General features: G+C 47.0%; 10 protein-coding genes across 10 annotated transcripts; 4 read left to right on the top strand and 6 right to left on the bottom strand.

Annotated features, from left to right (window-relative positions):
• Positions 1 to 53: 53 nt before the first annotated feature.
• Positions 54 to 4251, bottom strand: TREMEDRAFT_28047 (uncharacterized protein; the record flags this gene model as incomplete). The annotated part of the gene is made up of 14 exons (XM_007002353.1): positions 54 to 304; positions 560 to 700; positions 838 to 1492; positions 1616 to 1723; positions 1767 to 1943; positions 1991 to 2109; positions 2160 to 2633; positions 2676 to 2747; positions 2798 to 3366; positions 3439 to 3542; positions 3587 to 3698; positions 3765 to 3919; positions 3963 to 4080; positions 4166 to 4251. The coding sequence occupies 14 exons, from the start codon at positions 4249 to 4251 to the stop codon at positions 54 to 56; spliced, it is 3141 nt and encodes a 1046-aa protein (XP_007002415.1).
• An 805-nt stretch (positions 4252 to 5056) lies between these two features.
• On the bottom strand, positions 5057 to 5806 carry TREMEDRAFT_27464 (uncharacterized protein; the record flags this gene model as incomplete). Its single annotated transcript, XM_007002293.1, has 3 exons — positions 5057 to 5185; positions 5308 to 5487; positions 5621 to 5806. 3 exons carry the CDS (start codon positions 5804 to 5806, stop codon positions 5057 to 5059), a joined length of 495 nt encoding a protein of 164 aa, XP_007002355.1.
• A 330-nt stretch (positions 5807 to 6136) lies between these two features.
• TREMEDRAFT_60161 (uncharacterized protein) lies at positions 6137 to 7794 on the top strand (the record flags this gene model as incomplete). The annotated part of the gene is made up of 7 exons (XM_007002674.1): positions 6137 to 6196; positions 6275 to 6377; positions 6421 to 6540; positions 6658 to 7235; positions 7279 to 7303; positions 7347 to 7456; positions 7579 to 7794. The coding sequence occupies 7 exons, from the start codon at positions 6137 to 6139 to the stop codon at positions 7792 to 7794; spliced, it is 1212 nt and encodes a 403-aa protein (XP_007002736.1).
• A 320-nt stretch (positions 7795 to 8114) lies between these two features.
• Positions 8115 to 8858, bottom strand: TREMEDRAFT_67629 (uncharacterized protein; the record flags this gene model as incomplete). The annotated part of the gene is made up of 3 exons (XM_007002921.1): positions 8115 to 8346; positions 8554 to 8682; positions 8821 to 8858. 3 exons carry the CDS (start codon positions 8856 to 8858, stop codon positions 8115 to 8117), a joined length of 399 nt encoding a protein of 132 aa, XP_007002983.1.
• Positions 8859 to 9183: 325 nt separating this feature from the next.
• TREMEDRAFT_27592 (uncharacterized protein) lies at positions 9184 to 11202 on the top strand (the record flags this gene model as incomplete). Its single annotated transcript, XM_007002309.1, has 7 exons — positions 9184 to 9268; positions 9773 to 9868; positions 10218 to 10347; positions 10575 to 10602; positions 10646 to 10698; positions 11002 to 11027; positions 11090 to 11202. Coding segments are annotated over 7 exons (531 nt in total), but the record flags the coding sequence as incomplete, so codon positions are not given.
• Positions 11203 to 11383: 181 nt separating this feature from the next.
• On the bottom strand, positions 11384 to 13650 carry TREMEDRAFT_37642 (uncharacterized protein). Its single transcript, XM_007002416.1, has 4 exons — positions 13305 to 13650; positions 13015 to 13255; positions 12514 to 12964; positions 11384 to 12467 (listed from the first exon to the last, which is right to left on the bottom strand). Exons 1-4 carry the CDS (start codon positions 13435 to 13437, stop codon positions 11532 to 11534), a joined length of 1761 nt encoding a protein of 586 aa, XP_007002478.1. The 5' UTR covers positions 13438 to 13650; the 3' UTR covers positions 11384 to 11531.
• An 826-nt stretch (positions 13651 to 14476) lies between these two features.
• TREMEDRAFT_73221 (uncharacterized protein) lies at positions 14477 to 16585 on the top strand. The gene is made up of 10 exons (XM_007003040.1): positions 14477 to 14543; positions 14593 to 14847; positions 14892 to 14979; positions 15056 to 15157; positions 15203 to 15285; positions 15332 to 15612; positions 15697 to 15818; positions 15858 to 15988; positions 16111 to 16239; positions 16395 to 16585. Exons 1-10 carry the CDS (start codon positions 14487 to 14489, stop codon positions 16524 to 16526), a joined length of 1380 nt encoding a protein of 459 aa, XP_007003102.1. The 5' UTR covers positions 14477 to 14486; the 3' UTR covers positions 16527 to 16585.
• Positions 16586 to 18154: 1569 nt separating this feature from the next.
• TREMEDRAFT_56352 (uncharacterized protein) lies at positions 18155 to 20320 on the bottom strand. Its single transcript, XM_007002545.1, has 7 exons — positions 20013 to 20320; positions 19655 to 19843; positions 19405 to 19558; positions 19043 to 19222; positions 18827 to 18926; positions 18485 to 18616; positions 18155 to 18308 (listed from the first exon to the last, which is right to left on the bottom strand). Exons 1-7 carry the CDS (start codon positions 20122 to 20124, stop codon positions 18249 to 18251), a joined length of 927 nt encoding a protein of 308 aa, XP_007002607.1. The 5' UTR covers positions 20125 to 20320; the 3' UTR covers positions 18155 to 18248.
• Positions 20321 to 20546: 226 nt separating this feature from the next.
• Positions 20547 to 21492, bottom strand: TREMEDRAFT_60155 (uncharacterized protein; the record flags this gene model as incomplete). Its single annotated transcript, XM_007002673.1, has 2 exons — positions 20547 to 21163; positions 21225 to 21492. 2 exons carry the CDS (start codon positions 21490 to 21492, stop codon positions 20547 to 20549), a joined length of 885 nt encoding a protein of 294 aa, XP_007002735.1.
• A 984-nt stretch (positions 21493 to 22476) lies between these two features.
• On the top strand, positions 22477 to 23726 carry TREMEDRAFT_27108 (uncharacterized protein; the record flags this gene model as incomplete). Its single annotated transcript, XM_007002241.1, has 5 exons — positions 22477 to 22594; positions 22637 to 22720; positions 22763 to 22908; positions 23175 to 23451; positions 23617 to 23726. Coding segments are annotated over 5 exons (735 nt in total), but the record flags the coding sequence as incomplete, so codon positions are not given.
• Between the last annotated feature and the right edge of the window lie 1925 nt (positions 23727 to 25651).

Genomic DNA, 25651 nt, shown 5'->3' with positions numbered 1-25651 from the left:
ACACATCTTATGAGATCTACAAAGATGACAAAGAGGGAGATGAAAATGAATAATCAATCAATATCGATACTTTCCGAAGGTGTTTCATCCGTCAACGTATCTTGTAATTGACTTTCCTCCAATACCCCAGCCGTCAGAGTGGTCGGTAATGGTAATCGAGGAGTATCAGACATCAAACTTTCTGATTCTGTCGATGATGTTTTATGTGGTAGAGCGGGACGTTTTTCCATGCCGGTATTGAATAAAGTGGTTTGTTTACCCTGACCATGAGGTTTGACGTTTTCCTTTGCTTTTTTAGGTTTTGCTGGAATGTCAGCGATGCTTTATGTTCTGGTATCGTTCAGGAGAGGTAAGGACCGTGCGACACAGACCGACTGCGGAGATAATGAATATGTAGGAGGCATGACAGAACTAATTTCAGAAGAACCTTTGAGAGAGGAGGACAGATAGGGGTAGAATTCGAAGAATGCAGAGATGGTGTGGAGGATCTGCCCCCAGAAGTAGGCAAGGTATAAAAGAACAAAGAAAGTAGAGTAAGAACAAGAAGTAAAACAATTACCCTTCGTCATTCCCGATGCCTCGATATCATCCACTCTGTCAAAGAACGAAGTACTCTTTATCGCATCGAGCGGTCTGGCCGTTGCGGCTTTAGCGAATGGATTACCATGTGTTTTCTTCGCAAAGGGATTTTTCGGTGCTTCTCGTCAGTCCCACTTTTCATTCATTCACCAAGACACCACTTTCGATGACCGCTCTCCCATCACATTATCTAACATTCAACTTTTGGTTCGAGATAAGGGTGATTCACCCAGTCAGAAATTGGGAACGATGACTGACCTGAGGAAAATGACAATTCCTCCACTTTCTTAGCAGGAGCCGTGAATTCATCTTCCTCCATTCCAACTTTTCTCTTTCTCTTCTCACCTGGAGATCCCATATCCATATCCAGACTCATTGTCGGAGGGGGCACAGGTTGAGGTGTATCCTCCATCTGTCCAGGAGTTTCAGGAACATAACTATCCCCTCTCATTTGAGCAGGTGTAGAATCTCTATTAACTCCTCCGAACGTTCGTCTGGAAGTTGCTCGAGGTACGAATTCTGAAAATTTCCCATTTACCATTCCATTGTTGGGAGAAACATGATGTTCAGAAGGTGGTATCAAACTTTTCCTGGTTCGTTTCACACCTGTTCTTTTACGTTCTTTTTCCAATCGTACGGATTGAATTCGTTCTTGTAATCCTGGTAAATGATAGAATGCGGCGACTTTAGCAGCGGCATCGATGGTTCCTGGAAGATACATAAGTCGAGATAGATCTAAAGCTCTTTGAAGATTATCAGCTTTACAAGCTCCTTGGACGAGTTGAAGAAGTTCTTTATCAAGAGCGACGGAACGTGTTTTGATATCGTATTCGATTTCACCGTCTGGTGTTTCTTCCACTGCGTCACGTAAGAGAGAGAGATGGACTTCTCCTCTGATGATACTGCTTGTCAGCTTGACACGAGTCACACTCAAGATGACTGAGTTTAACTTTGTTAGAGGAATCTGCGAGAGACACCCAAACTTCGTGGATGAGTAGAGGTGGAGGGGAGGGAGAGAGGGATGGGAAATTGCTACTAGCCTTTCTTCCAATCTCCCCTGTTGGTTGTCCATGCCTAATAAAGGCATTTGAAGCTCTATCTCCTGAATCAACGGTCGAGGGAACCATGGTTCTTTTTCATTTCCCTATATCTTCAGCTGATGACGTATCGATCGTGAGTGAGCTCACCTTAAGAATCACACATGACATGTGAGTCGCAGAAACCCCAACTGGCCAATACGATTCTTTCCTACCTTCTTTCCTTAATAATGTCGTATCTAACAATGGCACCCATCTTGCTTGACCAGGCCGTCGAAACCGATCAAGAACAGATAACAAACCGGTTGAGTCGAACATAGTTGGAGCCTGATCTCATTCAACGTACTTCCCCGTTGGGCAAGAAATTTACTCACATCGTTCGAGGTGAATCCAATCCATGTTAAAGTGGTTTTCTTCGGTAAAGGCACTCGACCTTCTTGTATGATTTCAAAGTTGTTCAGATCCATCAATGTATATCTAAGATTCTGACAACCTATCCATCAGCTGATTGATACATAGGTTCAAGGTGACCGTAAGACTTACCATCCAAACTTGTCCCTCCTTCCCGGTGTATCACAATCACAGAATCTTTTCCAGCTACCATACTGACCACATCCTCCCCTAATCTCCACATATACCTTTGTATCCCACTACTACTCATGAACCTCACAAACCCCCTGCTCGTAGCTACTATGATACTCCCCATACTTTCTTGCCCTAGAGATCCTGCCGGTCCGCCGGCAGCGACACATACGGCCTCTTCGCCGAGAGGTAACCCCATGGACCAATCCCCTTGCGACGCCCAAGAATCATATGGTCTATAGTATATTTGAGACGGTTGATCTCCGTCAGCGGGACAGGCGTATATAACTCCTTGCTCTCCAATGGATGCCATGGAATATTTGTGATGATCTTGAAAATGGTACCCTCGTCTAGAAGATTTATCATGGAATTCGACATTGACAACATGATGAGTTTCCAAGTCGGTAGCATCGACAACACCAATCATGTTGAACCCTTTGCGTCAATTCGAGTTCAGTAGGATTTACGAACACATACCAAGATAACGTTTCTTGTTCTTCATGACGGTACTACCTGGAGTGAAAGCTGCTTGAGCTTTTGTGACATTGACTGAAAACTCAGCAAGCTGGACATGGAGTGCCAAATAGGAGACAGCTTACCGACTTCTGTTCTACCCTTCCCCCACTTTTCATCTTCTTCCTTAGCATACGTCTCATCATCGTCCACTATCCAATCGTCCACCAAATCATCCCCTAGATCCTCCCCTTTGTCCTCAAGATCATCCATGTCATCCCCGAAATCATCGTCTAATAGTCTATCCACTTTTTTGGCGTGTGCAGCCTCCGTTACGACCGGAGAGGGAAAATTACTCGGGATAGGCTCATTCCATCTGTGGAAAGTCCCGTCTAAGGAAGTGAAGACGATCAGATTGGTCTTAGGTGAGAACGCCAGTCCTGAGATCGCCCCGACGGGATTGGTATATCTCGCCACGACTTGTCTCGACTCTTCCGCCCACACAAGGATTTGCTCGCCTGCAGAGGAGGCTAGGTATCTGCCATTGGGTGACCAGGCGAGTTCAGATATGGGCGTTTTGTGTCCGTCGGAAGAGGAAAAGGCAGGCTGCTTAGACCATCCATTTTTGGAGATGACACCAATGTCGTGGGTTCGTAGAGGTATGGCGAAATATGCTCCAGAGGGATGCCAAGCGGCGTAGGCTGACACGGCAGAGCTGTCAATTAGCATACAACTTCTAACCCATTTCATGCAATGAGAGAAGGACGGAGAAAACCCTTGGACTCACTCTGGCTCGGAGGACGAGATGACATTATCCACTATCTTGATACATGCCGGTGTGGATAGAACAGTGTCATAGATCCTCAATTTACCATCACAAGAGACTGCTGTCTACGCGGTCATTCCTCCATCCATAACAGGTTTGGTGGACTCACCAGATACTGTCCGGACGGATCCCAAGTGGCAGACCTGACAGGTTTGGTATTGTCGGATAACAATTGCACTCTTGTCGTGTCTTTCACATGCACAATCTTGACCAATAAATCACTATGATCAGTGATTTACCTACTTTACGTTTCTGTTCGCTGACGATGTAGTCAAAAATGGACTCACTCGCTACAAACGGCCACACGTTCACCTGCTTTGTCCATAGCGACCCATCTTATTGCCACGCCGGATGAGCGAGTGATGTATCCTTGAAATTCATTCTGTGGATATGAGAAGTACCTCGCGATGTTATCCACACTCCCAGTGACGAGGTAAGAGTTCTGACCGTTAGTGAATGAGGGTGAAGTGCACGAAATAGCTGACAGAGCACGAGAGCGAGGTAACGGCGTCTGTATGATCATCATGGAACCCAGGCTCAGCGTCGGGGTCATCCGCGCGGTGTATACGGACTAGACAGTCGGCACCACCAGTGAAGATGGTCCTGCAAATCAGCCCGTGTCATGGAACCAGTTGAGACGAAGCAGAAGGAGGGCCATGTCAGCGATAGGAACCCAAGAGTAACTCACGAGCCATCGGGGGAGAAACAGACTCTGGTGATACCTTCCAGATGACAAGGGTAGGAGGATACGTTTGAGGAGGATGCTTCTGCCATGTCGCTATAGGTCGCTATCTGCTATGATTCACAGTGGTATGACCTGAAAAGCAAGACGATGACAGTGATTTTACATGCGCGCTGGACGCGTCTTCTTATTGTCATTATCAGTCCTTTCAGGCACAAGAAAGTAGTGGTGAAATCCCACGTCACCATCTCCTTCCCCAGGTTCAAAAGTTGCTCGTGAGATGCAGTCGAGTGTCTATTGAAACAACCGTTATCATGAGCACAAGATCGATACTAACACCTCTCCTCCGACCCCACCACATCCTCATTGTGCCTCGGATCAGATTCCTATTCTCAACTTCTCCCCACGCTTCCTCTTCTTCCGCCACCACATCTCCGACCGCTAAACCCAAATCACCCAAAAGGCGTCAGTCGCTTGCCTCATGGTCAGATCTGGCTGACAGTCACAGCTGTCTCTTCCTGTAAAGCGGGCACCAAACTCACAGGGCTGGCAGTACTGAAAGACCAACCGGATCCCGTAGCTTTGCCCGATGACCAATACCCCGACTGGTTGTGGACGGTTCTAGACAAAGACGAATCTCGGTCTCAGCCACTCAACGTCACATCTACTTCGGGAGAGCCCGTGGACTTCGCAAAGGAGAAGAGGAAGCTACGAGCCATGTGAGTCTATGTAGGGCTAAAGAGGGACTGAAAGCTGAATGATAGGAATCGACAGAATATCAAAGCCTCGAATTACTTCAAATCAACATGACAGTTTGAACAACTCAATGTATGTATCATATATGCAGTCAGGATGCCGAATAGGACGATGTCAGGTCCGGATGCAAAATGGTTGAATTCATGTCCGCCATGAACCACCCGGAATACCTATGCGAGCCGCTAACTGTCTATACTGTGCAGTTGCCAATGCCGATGTTCGAGCCCAAAGGATGGTGAGAGCTACGATGAGGAAGAGCAGATTGGTGGTCTGCAAGTCAACATCAAAACCGTTTAGTCATCCTGATACATTCTGGTATGGTCGGATGTCTCTATGTGATAGCTTTATGATACCGGAAACACCGAGGGACGTGGAATGAGGAGCCGACTTACGACAAATTCCCAAAAGTCTCGTTGCTCCTTCTTCACCACCTTTCCACATGCTTCCCAAGCAGGTACCTCTCCCGCAGGCTGTGATCCATCTGTCGTCCCTTGTGCTCGATGCTGGTCGTCTTTAGGAATACAATGAAGTAAGCGGCGATTGCCGAAAGGCATGCAGAAGGGTTGGGAGAGCTATATTTCAGCACATCCCCAAACGAAACCATTATTGAGATAAGCTCCCCAAGTTTCTCTAAGGAGACTTGGGATCTTGGGACTTGGGGATGAGGTGATAAGGAGTGAGAGACGGATGGGGACATATACTGACCTGATCTTTGGGGCAGGGTTCGCACTCTCCAAACGGTCTACATACAAGTTGACTAGCCGGGTGAGCGACATAAGCAGGTCTTTTGGCACGGGATGAGGGAGGTTCTGATGAGCGTTGACTTGTATGCCTCCCTTCGAGAGTGTATACGGTGTGAAGTCGGCCGTGAGGAAGGGTGAAGAATGCCATAGTGGGATGAAGGAAGGTGAGTATCAACACGAGTACGATTATTGGCCTATCTGGTCAGTTCTTTGGTATCGCTGATATATGAAGAGTAGACTCGCCATATTGGATGTCGTTGATACCATGGGGAATGCCGGATGATCATGCTACATATGCTATAGGTTGAAGGAGACGTCAGACATCCTTCTTGTCCGAGGTGTCATAGGCGACCCGTGCATTTTAAATGGAGGGATCCAATAAAGGTACCAGACATGCGCGCCGTCAGCGTCTCCTAAGCCTGCAACTCTCCCCTCTCAGGTCTCCTCTTCTCTGTCCCTACTGTAGAGTCATAACAACATGTCCGTGGCAACTCAGAGAATGCCCAAAGGGCACCACATTCCGGGAAGTACCATCAAGGTATGCCCTTTCTACTTCTGTCACCTGACGTTGAGCCGGAAACCAGATCGTTGGATGAGTGGAGAGCTGATGTGTCAGACATACTATCAGAATAAGATCGAAGCTGCAGAATTGGAGATTACCAAGAAAACTCAGAACCTGCGTCGTCTAGAGGCTCAGAGAAATGCGCTGAATACAAGGGGTAAGTTTACTCGTGTGTAAACATGAGGAAAGCTAACGAGCAGTACGGTTGTTGAGAGAAGAATTGCAACTTTTGCAAGAACCCGGAAGTTACGTTGGGGAGGTCGTCAAGGTTATGAGTAAGAAAAAGGTTTTGGTCAAGGTTTCTCCAGAAGGGAAATTTGGTGAGTTCCGGTAGTTGTAATCCACTCTTGACACACTCTGCGCCGCTTTCGTCTTCGATGCGATGTCGTCTATCGTCCATACCAAATTCAGAGAGAGAGTACATCCTGATGTCCTAGTGGTTGACCTCTCCCCCGACATCCCCGCTTCTTCTCTAACTCCCAACCTACGTGTGTCCCTCCGAGCAGATTCATACACTCTCCAATCTATTCTTCCTAGCAAGGTCGATCCTCTAGTCAGTCTGATGATGGTGGAGAAAGTCCCCGACAGCACCTACGAAATGGTCGGTGGATTAGACAAACAGATCAAAGAAATCAAAGAGGTCATCGAACTTCCTGTCAAACATCCGGAATTATTCGAAGCTCTCGGTATCGCTCAACCCAAGGGTGTATTGTTATACGGTCCACCAGGTACTGGAAAAACCCTCCTCGCTCGAGCTGTGGCACATCACACAGATTGTCGATTCATTCGTGTGTCAGGTAGTGAACTTGTACAGAAGTATATAGGAGAAGGAAGTAGGATGGTGAGAGAATTGTTCGTCATGGCTAGGGAACATGCGCCAAGTATCATCTTCATGGATGAGATAGATAGTATTGGAAGCTCGCGAGGTGATGGAAAGGGGGATTCAGAGGTTCAAAGAACGATGATGGAATTGTTAAATCAGCTTGATGGGTTCGAGCCTACTAAGAATATCAAAGTAAGTAAGATGATTCGCGTTCGGATCATTTGCTGATACGTAGGTTATCATGGCGACAAACCGAATTGGTCAGTCAGAATGATTTAGTCGATCTGCGGTGCTAATCTTCAGACATCTTGGATGCTGCTCTTTTGAGGCCAGGAAGAATCGACAGGAAAATCGAATTTCCCCCTCCTAATCCTGAAGCGAGGATTACCATTCTCAAAATTCATTCTCGTAAGGTAAGCTTTGCTCCTTGACCTCCTTTGTGCGCCACACGTATCAATCTCATCATCTCTTTGAAACGTATCGCAAGTCCATATGAATTACAAGTAGGCCACGATGGGAGACGACTGACACACAGATGTCTCTGCAAAGAGGTATCAACTTCCGCTCCCTGGCCGAGAAGATGGGTAATTGTTCCGGTGCTGAAGTCCGAGGTATCTGTACCGAAGCCGGTATGTATGCGTTGAGGGAGAGAAGACAATATGTCGGACAGGAAGATTTCGAAATGGCAGTGGCGAAGGTTTTGAAGAAGAATGCGGAGGGAAATATGAGTGTGAACAAGTTGTTCTCGTAATCGGTTCCCTACAAGACATATGCATCATGATCGTTCATATATGAATAAACATTTGTAGACTTCATCTGGTCAGTGTACATCCGATACTTGCCTCTCTATTTAGTCGATAGCTCAATGTGGTCTCATCACAGCTCGGCCAGTGGACGGGACATGATCATCGTTACCAAGTTATATTTACCCTCAAGTACCGGAGGTTTCCTGAGAAGGCAGGTTTGAAATGTTCAAGACGGGTTGGTAAGATGGTCAAATATGAGGATCCAGACGCCATGTAGCGGAAAGAAAAGAAAGAGAAGGAGAGAGAGAGAGGGTATATATAATCTTCATGTCACTTCTTGACCACTACCAGCTCCCACACCATCACCCCTCAATTCTATCCCACCAGAATTACCTTTATTCGCTTCCAAACGTATTCTCTCCAACTCATCATCTGTCACTCGAGGAAGGGTAGGATCAGGAGCGAACTCTGACATGGCGCGTGAGATTAACTCTGCGGATGATAAGAAAGAATTTGTCGCTAATCGAAGTAATCTGACTGTAGCAGTTTTGTATGTTCTCCAAAATCAGCTTTCTTCCCCCCCCCCCCTCTCTCTCTAGCAACCCCCAGCGCATTTTACCTTTCAGAGTATATGAACTTCTCAGCTTTGCTCGTTCATCTATTCGGATCTCAGTCAGAGCTACATGTATACCAGGATAGAATAGGATAGGGAGTGGAATGAGATCAGATGGAGAGATACAAGGAGATGCAGATATTAGACTTACACGACCAATATATTTTCTTCAACTTCCAATTGTCTTTCTACTAATTGAGCATTCTGTTCTTTATCCACTTGTAATACCTTTTTGGCTATTTGGGCATGTTGAGAAGTATAAAATGGGATTTTGAGAGTTCTATGTAGTCAGTATCATCTTCTAATTTTGGCCCGATACATCTGTGAAGCTTTACCATTCAACGACATTGAACGCCTTTGGAATGATGGAAAAATGTACTATCCGACATTTGAGTGGTCGAAAGGAGGGAAGACCTACACCGTATGCCATGTACTAGGTCCTGAATCTTGTGACATTCCGCGTTTACGTTACCTCGCCTGACTACCAGCCATTAGCTAGTAGCTAGTAGTCTTTCAGATAAAATAGAGAAAGGTAAGTTAAGTGAAGGTGGACAGAATGATAACGGGAAAGGGAAGTTCCTCAAAGTTGAGGAGAAAAGAGGTGGAGGTGAATCCGATTTTATGTTATCTTTCTTGATATTACACTTCTCTCACTACATCTCCTCACACTACATATTCAACATTCAGCATGATCAAAGTAAGCTCTCCTCCCTAGATTCACTGTTCATGAGATACATACAGACGAAGGGCGTCTGGTTGTTTCAGTGAAAAGGGCTGATGAAAGATATGGTCTGTCAAGAAAGATCAAGAGGCAGCGGCGAGGAAAAAACCTAGAATGACAGCTGCTCAATTGAGAGTACAAAAAGGTAAGTTTCGATATCTTTCTCCAACTTGCACTCCTTCCCCTCTCTCTGTACTTCTCCTCTTCACTGATATGCTTTTCACCCCCTAATCAATTGTTGATAAGGAGGTGTGTGGGATAGTCTGAAGGTCGTGTGACGAAGTTGGTTTGTCAGCCTTTCTCCTGGAGCTCGAAGCTGGGGAGAACGTGAGGGAACAAGTATGAGTGTGAGGATTGTGGAGGGTTGTATAGGTGGTTTCAAGATGGAAGCATGTGTGACGTAGGTGGTCATACAGTCATACTACGCTTTCGGGCTGCATGACGAGAGTGATAAAGGAACCGAAGGTCAACGACGGGAATCACTTAGAGGGTAGAAAGAGGATCTGGAGTATCTATCGAAGTCAGATGTTCCACTCAGACCATGGGATCAAAGAAGCTAAATGGACACTTCATAAGAACAGCAGACAAGACAAGGGAGACTTGGGGTGGCGAGAGACGAGCCCTCTCATTTGACTAGCTGACACGATAGATCTCACCGAATTGGAATTACCATCAACCATGAAGACTAATTTCCCCGATCCTGCCGATGTACTCAATTTTGAACTTACTATCATTCCTGATGAGGGTGAGTGTTCATCTGTTTACTCTTTCCCCACTACCTTCGTCTGGTATATATCCTTGTTCATCAGAACGGGATATCTCAACCATTCAACCCTGTGCTCTAATCCTATGCCTAAATCTTGAAATACTCCACACCCTCTCCCCCTCTGTATCTAGGGAGTCTCTCCGATGATTCGCGATATTTGTGCGACTCTAAATAACTGAGAAGAGAGAAAGCTGTTGAGGTTGGGGTAGCACAAACGAGGATATTCATTATCTTTCCAAATGCAACCAAGACAGATCGACATCTTTGAGGAAAAGGAGAGGAGAAAAGGACAAATGATCAGAAGAAAATGGATCAGCTAATATTTAAGGAATGTATAAAGGCGGTCAATTTCATTTCACTTTCGTCATTAACCCAAACTATCCACATGATCCTCCTAAAGTCCGTTGTACTCAGAAAATCTATCATCCGAATTTAGATCTTGAAGGGAATGTCTGTTTGTGAGTTGTCAACTTCTCAATCCTTATCCCCTGTCCACTCATCAGCCGATCAACGCACCTTGTCAACCTTACAAAGCTTATCATCTATCGTGCCCACCCATGACTTCCATCATCTACGTTGTCATGCTCACGACTCCCATCATCTTTCGTGCTCATTGACCCCCTCGTTGATGCAACACTACATGAGTATTTGCGAGGAAGAGGCGAAGACTGGAGCTGATAAGTAGAAATATCTTAAGGGAAGATTGGAAACCTGTCAGTTCATCAACTGAGGTACTAAACAAGAACTGAGAGTTAGGTATTGAATTTGTCTTCGGTCATGATAGGTTTACAATATCTTTTCTTGGAACCGTAAGTTTCCGTCCGTTCTCCTTTTCCCCTCCCTTTCCTGTACGTCCTCTGTCCCTCCCCCCCATCTCTAGTCTTCTTTCTTTCACACCCTTTTAACCTTCTTTGTATGTGTACCCGCAGAAGTGTCCGAGGGAAAATTTAACGTTTTCTCATTTTGAGGTGATTTGACGTACTTTTTTCACCTTGTATGTGTACCGGCGTGAGTGTCTAAAGAAGAGTTTGACGTTTTCTCCATTGACATTGTTCCACACATGAGGATTGTCACGGTATACAACATGAGCAGTTCCACAGCTGAACTTTTAGAAACCCCGATGACCCATTGAACAAAGGTCAGTCTTTTCACTGATCACTAAAATACACTATGAACTAAAGTGAAATGCTGATTGAGTAGAAGCGGCGGAAGACTTGCGGAGAAGTCGAGATGCTTTCATTCAGAATGTTAAGGTTTCCATGAGAGGAGGTTCTGTCCGAGGGGAGACCTTTGACAAAGTCCTTCAGACTTGATCCCCCACCTAAGTCCTGAACGTCTCACTCCATATAGTCTAGATCACCTCATCTGCTTTAACATGCACCTCCATGTCGCTTTACACGGATACTCAAGATGACTCTCATGGCCGTCCACATATTCATGTGATCCTTCTTTCCTTATACCGCTCTGCAATGTTATAATCAAAGAAGACCAGAGCAAGTCGTATAAACTAAGTGCATGTGTATGAAACAGGTTCCGTCAAAGTCGTACAGACGTCTATGATGAGTCTTTGTTCTACTTGGTTTGTTTTTCTAATTTAACACATATCTTCTTCTCTCCTTTCGAATAAAACCCAAAGCCTTTCCTAGTCCCTACCTAACAGCGCGTCCACCTCGTGAGTCACGTCCGCCCTCGACTCCTCCAATGGGCTACCCGTGCGAGTTCGTCTAAGCAAGCCTGGTCGTATTTCGGGTACCGTCAAAGAAATGTGTAGTCTCTCGCTTGGTGGTACAGACAACGTGAACCGATCTGCCACCGCAGCTTGCGGTTGTCCAAACGGCGCTTTAGGGTGGCGGCCTTGTGACTGGATTTGCAATTGATCGTATCGTGCATCCTCGGCGAGAGAGACGAGATCGTTCGAGGATGAAGAGGGGGAAGAACTGAGCGAAGGTGTAGAGGCGACCGAGACGGCATCTTGATTTTGTTTCAAAGCTTCCACCTCCATACCCCCGTCGAGAACACCGACACGCATCATGGCGAGAAGATTGTGAGCGGCATTTGAATGATCATACACTCCTCCAAAAAATGCCGTCGTGGCATCTGTCCCAATCGCACGTTTGATAAGATGAGCGCCACCGGGATGATCGTTCGCAAAGCTCGAACAGTCGTGAATGAAACCATGAACAGCGATGAGTGACCTTTCTTTCGAAGCCGCTTTGAATTCTTCCCACGAAATGACGGGAAGATCGTTGCTCGATGTGGGCCATTTGAGCTGTTGTCCCTCGTCATATAATGTCTGCAGTTTCATCGTATATTGACCTTTCTTGATTTCGTTATCGGGAAAACGTTTGAGATGTGTCGCTAAACCGAGCTTGGACATGGTCCAGATGAACCACTTGGTAGGGTCATATTGGAACCATTTGATCGCGTTACGGAAATCCATGGGGAATTGATGGTGAAAGTTGTGGTAGCCTTCACCGATGGTGCATAGTGCGGTGATGAAGTGATCGCAAGGAGTGTGCTTGTTATCGAAAGGCTTCTCACCCAGCCAGTGGGCCAACGAGTTGACACAGAACGTGGACTGCAGATGTCAGCTGTTGAAACCCCAAGTGACATGAATGACTCACGTGATGGACAAAGCAAAGACGAGCAGCTCCGGCGAAGACAAATCCACCCCACCAATCACCCCATCCAAGTCCGGCGACCATTGTAGGGAGGATCATCCCCATGAAGAAAATCAAAGGAATGTAAAATTTATGTTGCCAACGGACAACCTTGTTGCGAGTGAGATCGGACACATCGGCCACTCCGATCTTGCCCCGAGGCTTGATGATCATCCATCCCATGTGAGACCACCAGAAACCCTCGTGGGCAGAGTACGGATCGAGTTTCGTATCAGTGTACCGATGATGCGCTCTATGACCGCGAGACCACCATTTGATCGAGCCTTCGACGGCACCTGCTCCTGCGATAGCGTAGAAGTATTGAAGAGGTACAGAGGCATTGTATGACCTATGGGCCCATAGACGATGGTAGCCAGCAGTGATGCCGAGACCAGTGATGTAGTAGTAGATGACGCTACCCGCGTTAGCCGGATCACCCTTGTACGCCTGATAATTCGGACTCACCTCCAGATAAGCGTGTTGCGGTTGTAGGGGACTGTGAAGAATCCATATATGGCCAGAGAGGGGGTGACAGTCAACGCCAAAAAGGAGATCCATTGGATGTTCCAGATAAGGTTCTTCCAAGTGACCGGCGGGAGGTATTTTGTCCGGGCGATCGTGTCGGATACGTAATTGTCCGGAATGTTGGCATCTGAAGGAATGAAGGTGGGTTGGATGGGACGTATACCGGGAAGAGCGTTCAGACCTGTCTACATCAGCTTTTCGGCGCACGTCGTTAAGAGAGCGTCACTCACCCTTTGGCTCTATCGGCTTTTGCTCAGGCGTTTGGGGAGGTGAATACGCGGGATCAGAGATGTCGGCGACATGAGGGAACATGACCTCTTTCTCTGACGTCGGCGTCAACGGGTACGATGGTGAGTGTGACATGATGACTGAGGGTAGAGCAGGTGGCGACGACTGCGCGTGTCGAGAAACAAGACGGAGGTGGGTGTGAAAGGATCAAGCCTGGTCGTCGATTTGACCGTCGAAAGCGGATCGTCAACGGGGGATCGACGATAGGGGAGAAAGATGTTTAATGGGTGAGGCCGTCTGCCTTGCACGACCCGAGTTGTTGAGAGAAGAGATAGAGATGAAGAAGGTGAAGAGATGGGAGGAGGAGCAGGGGTTTAAGTGCGTTGCAAGGGGTTGAGAAGGGATTGCATACGGTCAACCCTCTGCCCACCGGAAATCCATGATGTTCTCCCCAAAAAATCGGAATGGAGCCCCGCATTCCACTCCCATCAATGACAATGACGCGTGCGAAGCACAAGTATCTTCCTGTAATACGACACACCGTAGGACCTGACTGTCCCGTGCATCATTTCTCGCCTATTCCTGTGTTGTAGACTAGGGATCCCGGTTTACCCCATTAATTTTTGAAATTCTCCACTTTGTATCCATGACTTGTCCATCTGTATACCGGGTTCTTTGTCTTGGGTACTAGGGTGCCACTTTGCGTCCTACATCACCGGCTTGTCTACTAATCTCCCCGTTTCTTTACTAGACTGCCGTTTCATGTACCATGCTCTCGTGATATACACCAGACTTCAGTTCTCTATATCGTGTCGTCTGTTTCACATACCAGCTTTTCGGCTTTGTAGACGACGCATCTGGTAGTCATACTGCCTCTTCGTTTCCGTTTTGCAACTTAGCGAGAATCAGAGCTCGCACTTCTCCGCACTATTTGTGTCATTCGGCCCGCATTGTGGAACCATTCATCACGGTATAAATGGTGAGTGTTTGTTCGAGGTATTTGGGAGAGGAATTGTATATTACCACGGTGAAGGCGCCTAACAGACAAAAGGCACTAGTGATTGGCATGCCTAGTTCTCGGCTCAAAATGACGACACGACACGTTACTCTGCATCTGTGGCTTCCTTGTCCGCACTACTACACAGACAATTGACATCCTGTACGGGCTCACTTTCTTGTGAGACATGAAAGGTGAGAGGGTACTCGTACTCGACTATCTCCCATCAGGGGCTTGGTCGCTGGTCAGTATCTGATGCTGCGTACTCAGCCGTGTACTTACTGATCATCAAGATCGAACCTCTCTTCTCCTCACGGGCTAAAGGCACCCTCAACACACTCATCTCCTTCGTCGAGGATGATTGCCTACCCGCGGAAGCTCTCTTTCACTCACAAATCCCTACTGATCCAGTACAAAGATGGAAGACAATCCCACCTATCGTCCACACCCTTCAGACTCGGGCCAAACAGCTTGGCTTGTGGAACCTTGGGTTACCCCAAGGTGACTCTGGACCTGACGGACAAGGAGAGGGTCTGACCAATCTGGAGGTAAGCGATATTTTACGGATACGCTAAAGAAGCTGAAGGATCAGTATGCAGTTATGGCTGAGATCATGGGACACTGCTTAGAGCTTGCACCTCAGGCGACAAACTGCATGGCGCCGGATAGTGGAAACATGGGTGAGGGGTGTGGTCCCGTCATCACTACTGCTGCCCATCGATCTTTGCACAGCTCTGTTCCATGCTGATAATTCAGAGGTCTTGGCGATGTATGGGACACCACAACAGAAAGACAAGTACCTACGACCTCTGCTCCAAGGAGAGATCCGAAGTAGTTTCTCCATGACCGAATTTGGAGGTTTGTATACAGTTGTACCCTCTACGATATTGTTTTGACGGACAGTCGCCTCATCCGACGCTACAAACCTCCACAACACTATTGCTACACAATCCAGTTCTACACTCATGTTGTCGGGTCACAAGTGGGTAAGCTATCGTCTCACATTCTCTGACGATGTCGCTGATAGACTAGTGGATCTCAGGTGCAGGTAATCCGCAAAACAGATTGCACATTGTCTTAGCCGTGACCCATCCTCAGAATCCTCCTCATCAACGACATTCCCTCCTTTTAGTAGACCCAGGTCAACGAGGGGTCAATGTAGTCAGACCGATGACGATTCTGGGGTATGATGATGCTCCCGAGGGACACTGCGAGGTGATATATGATAACGTTTCCTTGGACCCGGACACCTCCGTCTTAGGTGGGAGGCAAGGATTAGGAAGGGGTTTTGAAATGCTCCAAGCGAGATTGGGGTGAGTCTCAGATTTCATCACTCTATAAACGGTTCGAGACTCAGACTTGAAGTGGGAAAAACAAGGGTCAAGCTGATCTATAAGACCCGGACGGTTACACCATTGTATGCGAGCGTTGGGCGTCGCGGAAAGAGCTCTGGGATTGATGATACAAAGAGTATCCGATCCTCAGAGGAAGACCTTTGGGAAACAACTCAAAGATCATGGTACGTATCACACGTATTACTCCGTAAGCTGACGGGAAGGTACGATCTTATCAGACATCGCAAATAGTCGAGCGGAGATCAATCAAGCTAGAATGCTGGTACTGACCGCTGCCAGAGAGATTGATCTACTTGGAGCCAAGGCTGCGAGGAAGGAAATTGGGGTTGCAAAGGTGAGCGTTCACAATTCTCGTCACCTTCACCTTCACGGGTTTGACTGCCTTGCAGACTCTTGTTACTCATCTGAGCCCTGCAGAATCTCATGCGCAACTGCAAGAAATGCACTCACACGCAGTTTATAGTACCCAACATGGCTCTTCGAATCATCGATCGAGCTATGCAGATCCACGGAGCTGAGGGAATCTCACAGGACACCCCGCTGGCTTATCTATACGCTCAGATACGAACACTCAAATATGCGGACGTGAGTCGGTCTTTCTCCTTCCGTCTCCCAGCATTGCTTACCCATATACAAACTCGACGACAAGTGAAGAATATCAACTAAACAGAGGAAACCGCCCATATCTGCCTACCGCTTCAGTAGTTGTGAAGCTGAAAGTGGTCAAAGCTGACGGAAAGGGGCCCGACGAAGTACATATTCAGCAGGTGGGAAAGCAAGAACTCAACCGGGTAACAGAACTTCGAGAGAGACATCGTAGAGTGCGTGAAAAAGAAGCCGTCACCGGTCCTCGGACCAAAGCGAAGTTATAGCGAGATAGGAAGTGCGTTACGAACACAACTACGATCATTCATGTCAACATCTGCTTTTGACTCGTCCGCACTTCATACGTTCTCTGTTCTAATATATCCTCCTCTGCTTCTCACCGATGTCACCCACCGAAATATACGGTCTTACGAGAATCTCCTCATCCTGACTCGCACCAGAATATGACGAGTCATGCGACCCCCAAAGATTTCCTTATCAACGGCGCCAAGACTCTCCTGGAAAAGTCAGCGGTGTCATCCTTGAAAAGTGACAATACCCCATAGAGTGATGAAACATCTCTGGACTTACACCCATTGATCTCGACACTATCTCGTCAGCCATCTCAGCTACACAACAAACTCCGTCATCAAAACATAGACCAATATGAGATCAATCCCCGAAAGATTATTCCTTCATTCTAAGTCTGACGAACAGCTAAGATGCGCTCTTCAAGCAGTATGATCCTTCAGGATTACTCGTGTATGGTAATAGGGCAACTGGATAGAACATACCTGTTTGGACGTTTTACTCGGGACATGTAACCCAGCTTGGGTCCAACTTCCCGCTCCGTACTTTTCAACATAGGCGAATAATAAACCTCTTTCTTCTGCTGTCCAAGCTGTCGGCATTGTTGGTTGTTCAGTACGAGTAATGATGTTGTTGTCAAACACTTGAAATTACTTATATAAAGGAGTCTTCCAAGTCACTGGTCGATACGGTATCAAAGGACAAGGATCAATCGACGTCACTAGATCTGCGTAACTATGTACGACTGAAACAGGTAAACCTCAAGAATAACCGAAAGGATTACTGATGATGGTCGTCAAGTAAATTCAGCCACCTTGACGACTATCTTCCCTTGGGTTTCATTCCAGTATCAGTTTCATTCTAAGATTCCCATACCCATAAATCCTACTCTTTGGCTCCATCTTACCAGTCTTGACAAATAACATCAAAGAGTACCGTACTGTGTGATTACACAAAAAAACGATGCCAAGCGTCAAATCGGAATCACCGCGTACACCTAAAAAAGAGAAGAAACCATATGACCATCCAAACTCTAGTAGTGGAAGTAAAGGTAGTGGAGGAGGAGCAGGAGGAGGGGGTGGGGGTTCAGCTGTGAAATGGAGTCAGGAAGATAAAGCTATGGTATTTGATCATGTTAGACAAAATGGGGAGAAAGATTGGGATAAAGCTTGTCCAGGTAAAACTTCACAACAGGTTAATTTGATTTTTTTTCACTTTGAACCTTGACCTTATACCTTATACCCTCTTCCTCTTCTGCACCTGATCGTTGACAGTTCATTTCTCTTTCTATTCCTATCCCTGGCAATGTTCTAAATCTTCTTACTACCCTTATTCTCAATTAGAATTCACTTCGCACTCTCACCTGAGAAAGTGACGGATATACCAAAAGTGAACTAATCAAAATGGAAGATGATAGGCTGACGAGATAGTGTCGCGAACAATGGAAGTGAGCTCACTCTATGTTCCATCTTCGTATAAATCACCCCATATTCCATCTTCGTATATACTAGTACTCGAATTATAGTCAGAAATGAGGACTCTGGATTGACGCACAGAAAAACTTTGCTCCCATTTATCAAAAGACAATGTAATCTTTGATCCAAATGTGTCAATCCAATGCATGCAATCAACCAAGCCTGAAAACCGAACACTGTCCAAGATCACCTCACCATCTGAAGGGATACCCTAGACCAGACAATTTAATGCTTGGTCATGTAACCTCCATCGATAGGGATAAGAGTACCAGTTTGGTATGTGTTCTATTTGTCAGCTCCTAACTCCACATCTTGCACCACGACACTTCTAAACAGTCGAGAAATCCAGGAGTTGAAATGACGATCTGACCAATAATGACCTTCCGGAGTGTTGTAGGAGATGAGGGGATTATGAAGATAATGGGAAGGAGAAGGACGGAAAAATAATACCAAAGACTCACAGTTGCGATACTAAGTACCAATCTGACATATTCCGGTGCAGCACCAGGACGACCGAAAGGAATTTCCATCTCTTTACGAGCGAACTGGTATTTCGTCTCTGGGGATTCATCCAGGTTAGTGGTGTTGATACCCTTTTTCGTCAGTATTTGTCTCACTTCCTAATGGGAATTCACAATCTCTCAAGCTTGAATTGACTGAAGGTAGCATCACCGCTCAGACGAGATGACACGGGTGCGCACAACGATCTAGTCGAAAGAATATGACAACATGGGATTTCGTGACTTGGTAATGAACTTTGGTGGAGTGATAGGGAGAAGGGGAGGAAGGGGGGACAAACGTACACTGGGGAAATGACCAGGACAGATAGTGTTGACCCTAACGCCAAGTTCACGTTCGGCGAATTCTGCAGCCATCATGCTGGAAAGGTGGTTGACAGCGGCCCTGTTGATCAGTCTTCGAAACTCATTTTCTTACCGCCCTGGGACAATGGTGAGACGCGGGATATAAGACATCTCATTGCTGGGTGCAACGATCAGGATCGCAAGGAGAGAACTTACTTAGAAGCGTTGTAGTTGAATTGACCACCCTGAGAATCGTTACACAAACCAGAGATACTGCTAACGTTGATCACGCTACCAGGTTGTTTCTTCCCTCCAACTTCGGCCTTGGCCAAAAGGGGAAGAAGAGCCATGGTGGTGAAGAAGTAAGAAGCGCAGTTGATACGGTACATCTCAGTCCTGTAATGTCAGTACTATATACCTTTCATAGTCCTATCACTAGCTCTTGGCATACATGGTGTGATTATGTGATTGAGAGCTTGAGGAGATATCGTCGTCAATGACTGATGTTTCACCGAAAACGACTGAGATGGCAGGCTGTGTTGGGTGGGAAATGAAGGGTGAAGGACAAGTTGGCTCACCACTTCTCAAAGCTCTCAACGGCATCAACGGCGGCGGAGATACCCTCAGCAGTTCCATCTGTCTCGTGGAATTTCAAACCGATGACTTGGATAGCGTGATTGTTGATGAGGACGTTGACGTATTTCTCGTTCTTGACAAGTACGGCTCTAAGGGCTGATTATCAGTACGGAGTTGCGTATCACTGACATGACCTTGGAGGCGCTGACATTTCGAGCTCCGGAATTATCGGACGATTGGAAAAAGACTCACCATCTACACCCTCTTTAGAGCTCATATCGCCAACAACGGGGACGATGCTACCGGTTCCCTTCTTGGGGCTGTATTTCTCCGCAGCAGCATTAACCACATCGGCCCTTCGACCGGTGATGTACACTTTGGCACCGTTCTCAGCGAGACCGAGGGCAGTGATGAGACCGATACCGGTACCACCTCCGGTGACTGAATTATCAGCAAGCTGCCATCGAGCCGATTGCCACCCTGTCCATCGCTTTCCTCTCCCTCTTCCTTTCGAGAAATCCTATTACATGGGGGGACGGAGTAGAGGAGCAAGGCGCAGTGGACTACCACAAGCTATGCGCAAAGCAAACAGGGAATTCAAGTGACTCACCAACAGCGACTTGACCAGAGACGTCAAAGAGGTTGGAAGAACTCAATTGACCCGGGGTAAGAGAGTCGGCGAGAACGTTCCCATATTCCGTGCGGTAAGATTCAACGACCATTTTGATATTGTTGTTACTACAGTTGTTGGATGAAGAAAGAAATGATTGATGAAGAAAAGACGATGAAGAGAGAGAAAGATTTGTAGACGCAGAAAGTGGTGATCTAGTCCGTGTCTGGTAGACTTTGTATAGTCCGGCAAACCGCCGGCGCGGGGCTCTGAACATGTAGGGGATCTCTTGAGCTGAGAAAAGTTGTATAACCGGGTGCCGACAGACGACTGCCGCGAGTTTTTATAGCGTTTGGGGGTTAGCACGAAAGACATGAGGGACAGAATGGCAGGAAAAGAGGGGCAAGAGATCGAAGGGGTATGAGTGAGATGGAGTAAATGCGGAATCTCGGCCCGATAACACCCGGGGTCCCCATTGCCGCCGGTAATTTGAATCTCAACCATTCATCTACCATGTTCATGGTTTCTCCCAAACTACAATTCTTTCTTAGACTTTAAGATTTCGGTCTTGGTACGAGTGTATGATGAACCCAACATACTTCTCCAGGCTTCCTTCGAGGGCCCGAGGTTGACCAAAGCGCGAGCGATACCCAGCGTAGCTAGTAACATCATGCAAACGATCGTCCCTTCGTCTTCTCTCATTCCTAGTCCATAATTCCACCCTTGTACAGGTCCAATAAGAAATAGGAAGACAGTAGGAATGAGAATCGCACCCCACATATCCATGATCATCCATCCTTTCGGTCGTAATTCGACAGGGGCGGTCCAAGTGGGAGTTGGAGAGAAAAAGTTTAGACCGGTGAATACAATCGCTGCGAAGGGTACGGCGAGTATGAACGGTACGAGCAGTAAGGTAGTTGGTGTGGCAGGTAGAGGGTGAGAATGTAAAAGGGGAACGATGGAAAATCGCGTGAGGAGAAGGGTACGACTCATAGCGTCAGGTATGGCGATAGGTAATTCCCAAGTGAGAGAAGGTGTCGGGGGCAGGAGTCGTCGGAGAGGTGTACGTGTTTGTAAGATGTGTATCAAGCTAAAGAGAAGAGGGATTTTGGGTGAAAGAAGCCAAGAAGGTGGGGTACCGGTACAGAGACCTGTCCATCAGCAATCAATCTTGTAGGACAATCAACGTCAGGGGAAACGAATGTGACTTACCTAGAAAAGTCTCACCGCCAAATACAATCACCATGATCCCTGTCAGCTCTTGTAAGAGACTTGCTCTCGACTTTTGTTCTCTTTTGAAACTTTGATTGGTCTTTTCACCATCATTGGGAGTGGCATCGAATACTCCTCTGGCATACCAGTCCACGACGGAAGACAGACGCATCGCTCCGAAGATGTCGAGGGGGGCGATGGGAAAGTATGGATGGATTGGCTGTGCTAATGACCTCACATAGCTGTCTAAAGTGTTCAAGATGGACATGATGTCTCTCCCACCCCTCGCGATCGCCAGAAGTCGAGGCATCAACAAAAGCATACTGTAGAGGGGTTGGGTGATGGTGGGGGGAGGAGGCGGAGATGTATCTGATGTCCGTGTCCGGCTGAAAGGCAGATCGGCCATCTTCGGCTCTGACCGAATTTTCTTTTTCAACAAAAATCCACCGCTTACAACTCCGCTCCTACGACTTCTACAATACTTCATCTCAACATTGTGTCTGGGAATATCAGACGTCATTGTTCACTGCTGACGACGACTTAATAGACGAGGCGATAGGGCCTCTTCTGTGTTTCTACGAGTTGAGAAAAAAATTCGACTCAAATATATTGGAAAGACCATGTCAAGCTCTCCAAAATATCCCTTCTGGTGAGTCCTTCATTCCTCTCGTCATTCGAAATACTTATGCGACTAGGCTTGGAGGTGGGTCTTTGAATTATGACATAGGATTTTATCATTGACGCCATGCTTTCAAAATCTTCTCTACGCTTATGCCCCCCCACTGATCATCCTCCCCCACGTTCGTCTTACTGCTCCATATGCTTGTCGTTCTCGGCCATCCCGGTCCGGCCGTTCGGTAACAGGTGCTGCTGCCTCTAGTGAGTATCTCTTTCTGGTCACCATCCACTACACATTCATAGAAGTCCTGTCATCTCTATCCGACTTTGAGGTCGGTCTTTGCTGAGATGTCACCGGCTTCGGGGATGTCATAACGGGGAGAGAAATTAGATGATCAAACCGGGCCGAAAAAAGTGACTGATCCGATCAGTGGCTGCATGTTGTACTCACCCCTTGGACGTTTTGAGAGTGTAAGTTGTACTTTTTCCTCATAGCAATTTGATGACTGATAGCTCAGTCGGATGCAAACTACAACTGCTCGAACAGGAGTTCTCACAGCTGCTCGGGAAGTCGTACATCAAGCAGGTGAGCTCTGATTCAATTCGCCTGTACCTTTGCCTTATACCTAGCTGATTGGAAGGTCCTAGAGGATTGTACATAGGTCTAACAGCGAGCATCTTCCGACAGATGACATATAGCGTCACACGTTTGGGGGCGTATGAAGCTCTGAAATCGTCCGTGTCAAATGGAGGTAAGCTCTTTCCTGGAATCAGACCAAGTGCTGAGACTTCAGGTCGGAGGAAATTGAGGACTAGCGAGTTGGTTTTGTGTGCAAGTGGTGCTGGAGCGTTAGGAGGGATAGCGGGTAATCCAGCAGGTGAGTGAGGTGCAAAGTAATGTTGGGAGTGGAACTGATAAGGAGATATCATATTAGTGAGAATGGTGGCGGATCCTACCAAACCGCCAGAGCAGAGGGTGCACTACAGAAATGCGTTACATGGATTATGGCGGATGGTGTCGGAAGGCGGGGTGGGTAGTTTGGCTCGTGGTTTGGTCCCTAATACAGTGAGTTGTTTCTGGTGTCTTTCTCACCGCATTCTACACTTCAATATCTTATAACATCCACTCTCTCTATCCTGCGATGATGAACCTTGATCCGGATTGAAGAAAGTCCATATCCTGTGTCGGGAAGTTCATATAACACCAACCGACGTCTTTCTGTGTCCGCCCATTCGATTCATAGGTGTATGTATATCTTGAGGTGAAAGGGGGTGGGATGGAGGTCATTTCGTCAAAAGTATAGAAAAAACTGTCTCTTTGCTAAATGAAAGATCCGTGCAACGTTAATGAACGCATCCCAACTCGTTTCATACGATTTCTTCAAGGATCTTCTCCTATCACAATCCCTCATGACCAACGGTATCCCACTTCACTTTGTCGCCTCCGCTTTCTCAGGAACAGTAGCAACTACTATCTGTGCTCCCGCCGATGTTCTCCGGAGTAGGGTTATGAATGCTCATTGTGGTCGAGGTCCAGTGGCTTTGTTAGTGGAAGCTTTGACACATGAAGGTCCGAGAGTAATGTTTAAGGGCTGGTTACCAGCGTGGAGTGAGTACAAGTCACACCTCTTTTCCTCTCCATCTTCATGTCATACCCCATGCCACAATCGAACGATATTCGTCCAAAGCACATGCTCTGTGATTGACGGCTGTGACTCTAACGTGAGGGGGCAGGCAAAAGGTGAAAGATAGGTAAGTGTGGGCTAATGAACAGTTCGTCTGACTCCAAATACAATTTGCATGTTCATCTTCCTCGAACAACTTCGCAATGCCGTTGATTTTGTCCGGACCCGACCGGCAATTCAAGCTTCACATTCTGTCTGATTACATTTTCTCTTTCTCATCTCCCCTAGAAAAGAACTTTCCCCCACCTCACTGGTAATTTGAAAAGTTCATTATTTATTGGTCGGCAAGAACTATCAAAATTATCTATAGCTGTGAATTGTCATTTTGGGTATTGGGTTGCTCAGCTGTATTTTTCGTAGATGATAGATTGTAGATCTGTAGACATTAATGATTTCTTTTTCGTTAATACTAGCGTGCCAACCTGTCAAATTGACAGGCCCGGTCTCTCGCCTCTCGAGCTGACTTTGTGGACCCTTGGATTCTCTTCCTCTCTTCTCTCTCACCCGCACTTTTCACTTGTGCAACTGTGAACATCTAGTCTCTCTCTCTCTAGTCTCTCTCTCTCTCTCTCTCTCTCTCTCTCTCTCTCTCTCCCCCTCCCCCTATCGTCTCGCTTTGACCCTGCGGGCCTCGCCGCACCCCACGTGGTTTGTCTCCACGTGGTTTATCTCGAGGGTAAATCTGTTATTGTAAGTAGACTAGTGTTCCAACCCGTGAAATTCACGGGAGCAACTGCAGATGGTTAAGATGAATTTAGTGTATGCCCCAGTTCTCTAGTTGAACCATGCAGATCGAATTTCTCTAAGTTCATGCATAGCATACGCCCCAGTTCCCCCCCACCCAGACACTACAATTCACCCCTCTACGCCCCAGTTCCCCACATGTGGGGGCTACTTACACTTTATACACTACACACTATAAGTCTAATCTAAACTGCAAACCTATACACATTACATATTAAGCAGCCCTGGCTGCCAAGAGCACATCCTTATACACAATATTCTTTGTCTCACCTCTTCTCCCCTCCTCTGAATCCTCCAGCAAAACCTTGAGACCGTTCTTGAAGCGTGCCCGAGAGAGACCAACATACAGCTGACCATGGGTAAATACCGGCTTTGAGAGACATAAGCCGACTGTTGCGAGAGATTGCCCTTGTGCCTTGTTAATTGTGAGAGCAAGACCGACTCGTATGGGAAATTGACTACGACGCAAGGTGAAAGGTAGGTTAGAGGATTTTGCTGTGTTGAGTTTGATACGCGGGATGAAACACTTATTCGAATGGAAGTCGCCCCCAAGAATGCACCCCTCAATAACATTTGGTAGAAGACGTGTCACATAGATCCGAGTACCGTTGCAAAGACCTGCAGCTGGATCCAAGTTACGCAGTAGAAGAACTGTTCCCCCAACTTTTACAACTGTCTTGTGAAGAGGGAATCCGCCAATTGTGATTGAGTTGAGATATTCAATTGGCCAGAGTTGCTGATTCAAGGGTTGAGCACGCGGGTTCGAAATACCGTCATTCTCCACGATCCAATCTGCACTGAGGTACGTCCGAGATTCCCCACTAAGCTGGCCAAGGAGGGTCTTGTTCAACTCATCAACTTCGGTGTTGGTTGGAGCAAGAACTGCACGGTCTGCAAAGTACTGAAGAGCAGCTTCTGTTGTCGGAAAGCTCTGAGCCAGGTTGGGATAGACATGCTGCAGCAACTCATTTGTTGACTCCACCTGCAATTCCAGAGGTATTCTCAAAGCGTCTGACTGTTCCCCATCTACCAAACCATCCTCTACCCTGAGAAGCCACTCTGCAAACCCACTTGCTTCCTCCCTCTCAATATCAGACATCTCTGCACTCTGAAGCCGCATGTTGATAGTAAGTTTGAGCCGTTTTACCTTCTGCCACAGACGTGAGCTGGTCAAACATGCGCTCTTGATCTGTGCTTGACTCCCTTTTGGCACCACCGGCAAACATTGTCGAAAGTCTCCTGCAAATACCACTACCACCCCTCCAAATGGCTCTTCAGATCCCCGCACATCCCGAAGCATGCGTTCTACTGCCTCTGCACAGTGTCGATGCTGCATGGGCGCCTCATCCCATATGATCAGCCTGGTACGCAAGAATAGCT

The sequence above is a fragment of the Tremella mesenterica genome (assembly GCF_000271645.1).
Source record: "Tremella mesenterica DSM 1558 unplaced genomic scaffold TREMEscaffold_2, whole genome shotgun sequence".
NCBI lineage: Eukaryota > Fungi > Basidiomycota > Tremellomycetes > Tremellales > Tremellaceae > Tremella > Tremella mesenterica.
This window is presented reverse-complemented; position numbering and strand designations above follow the sequence as displayed.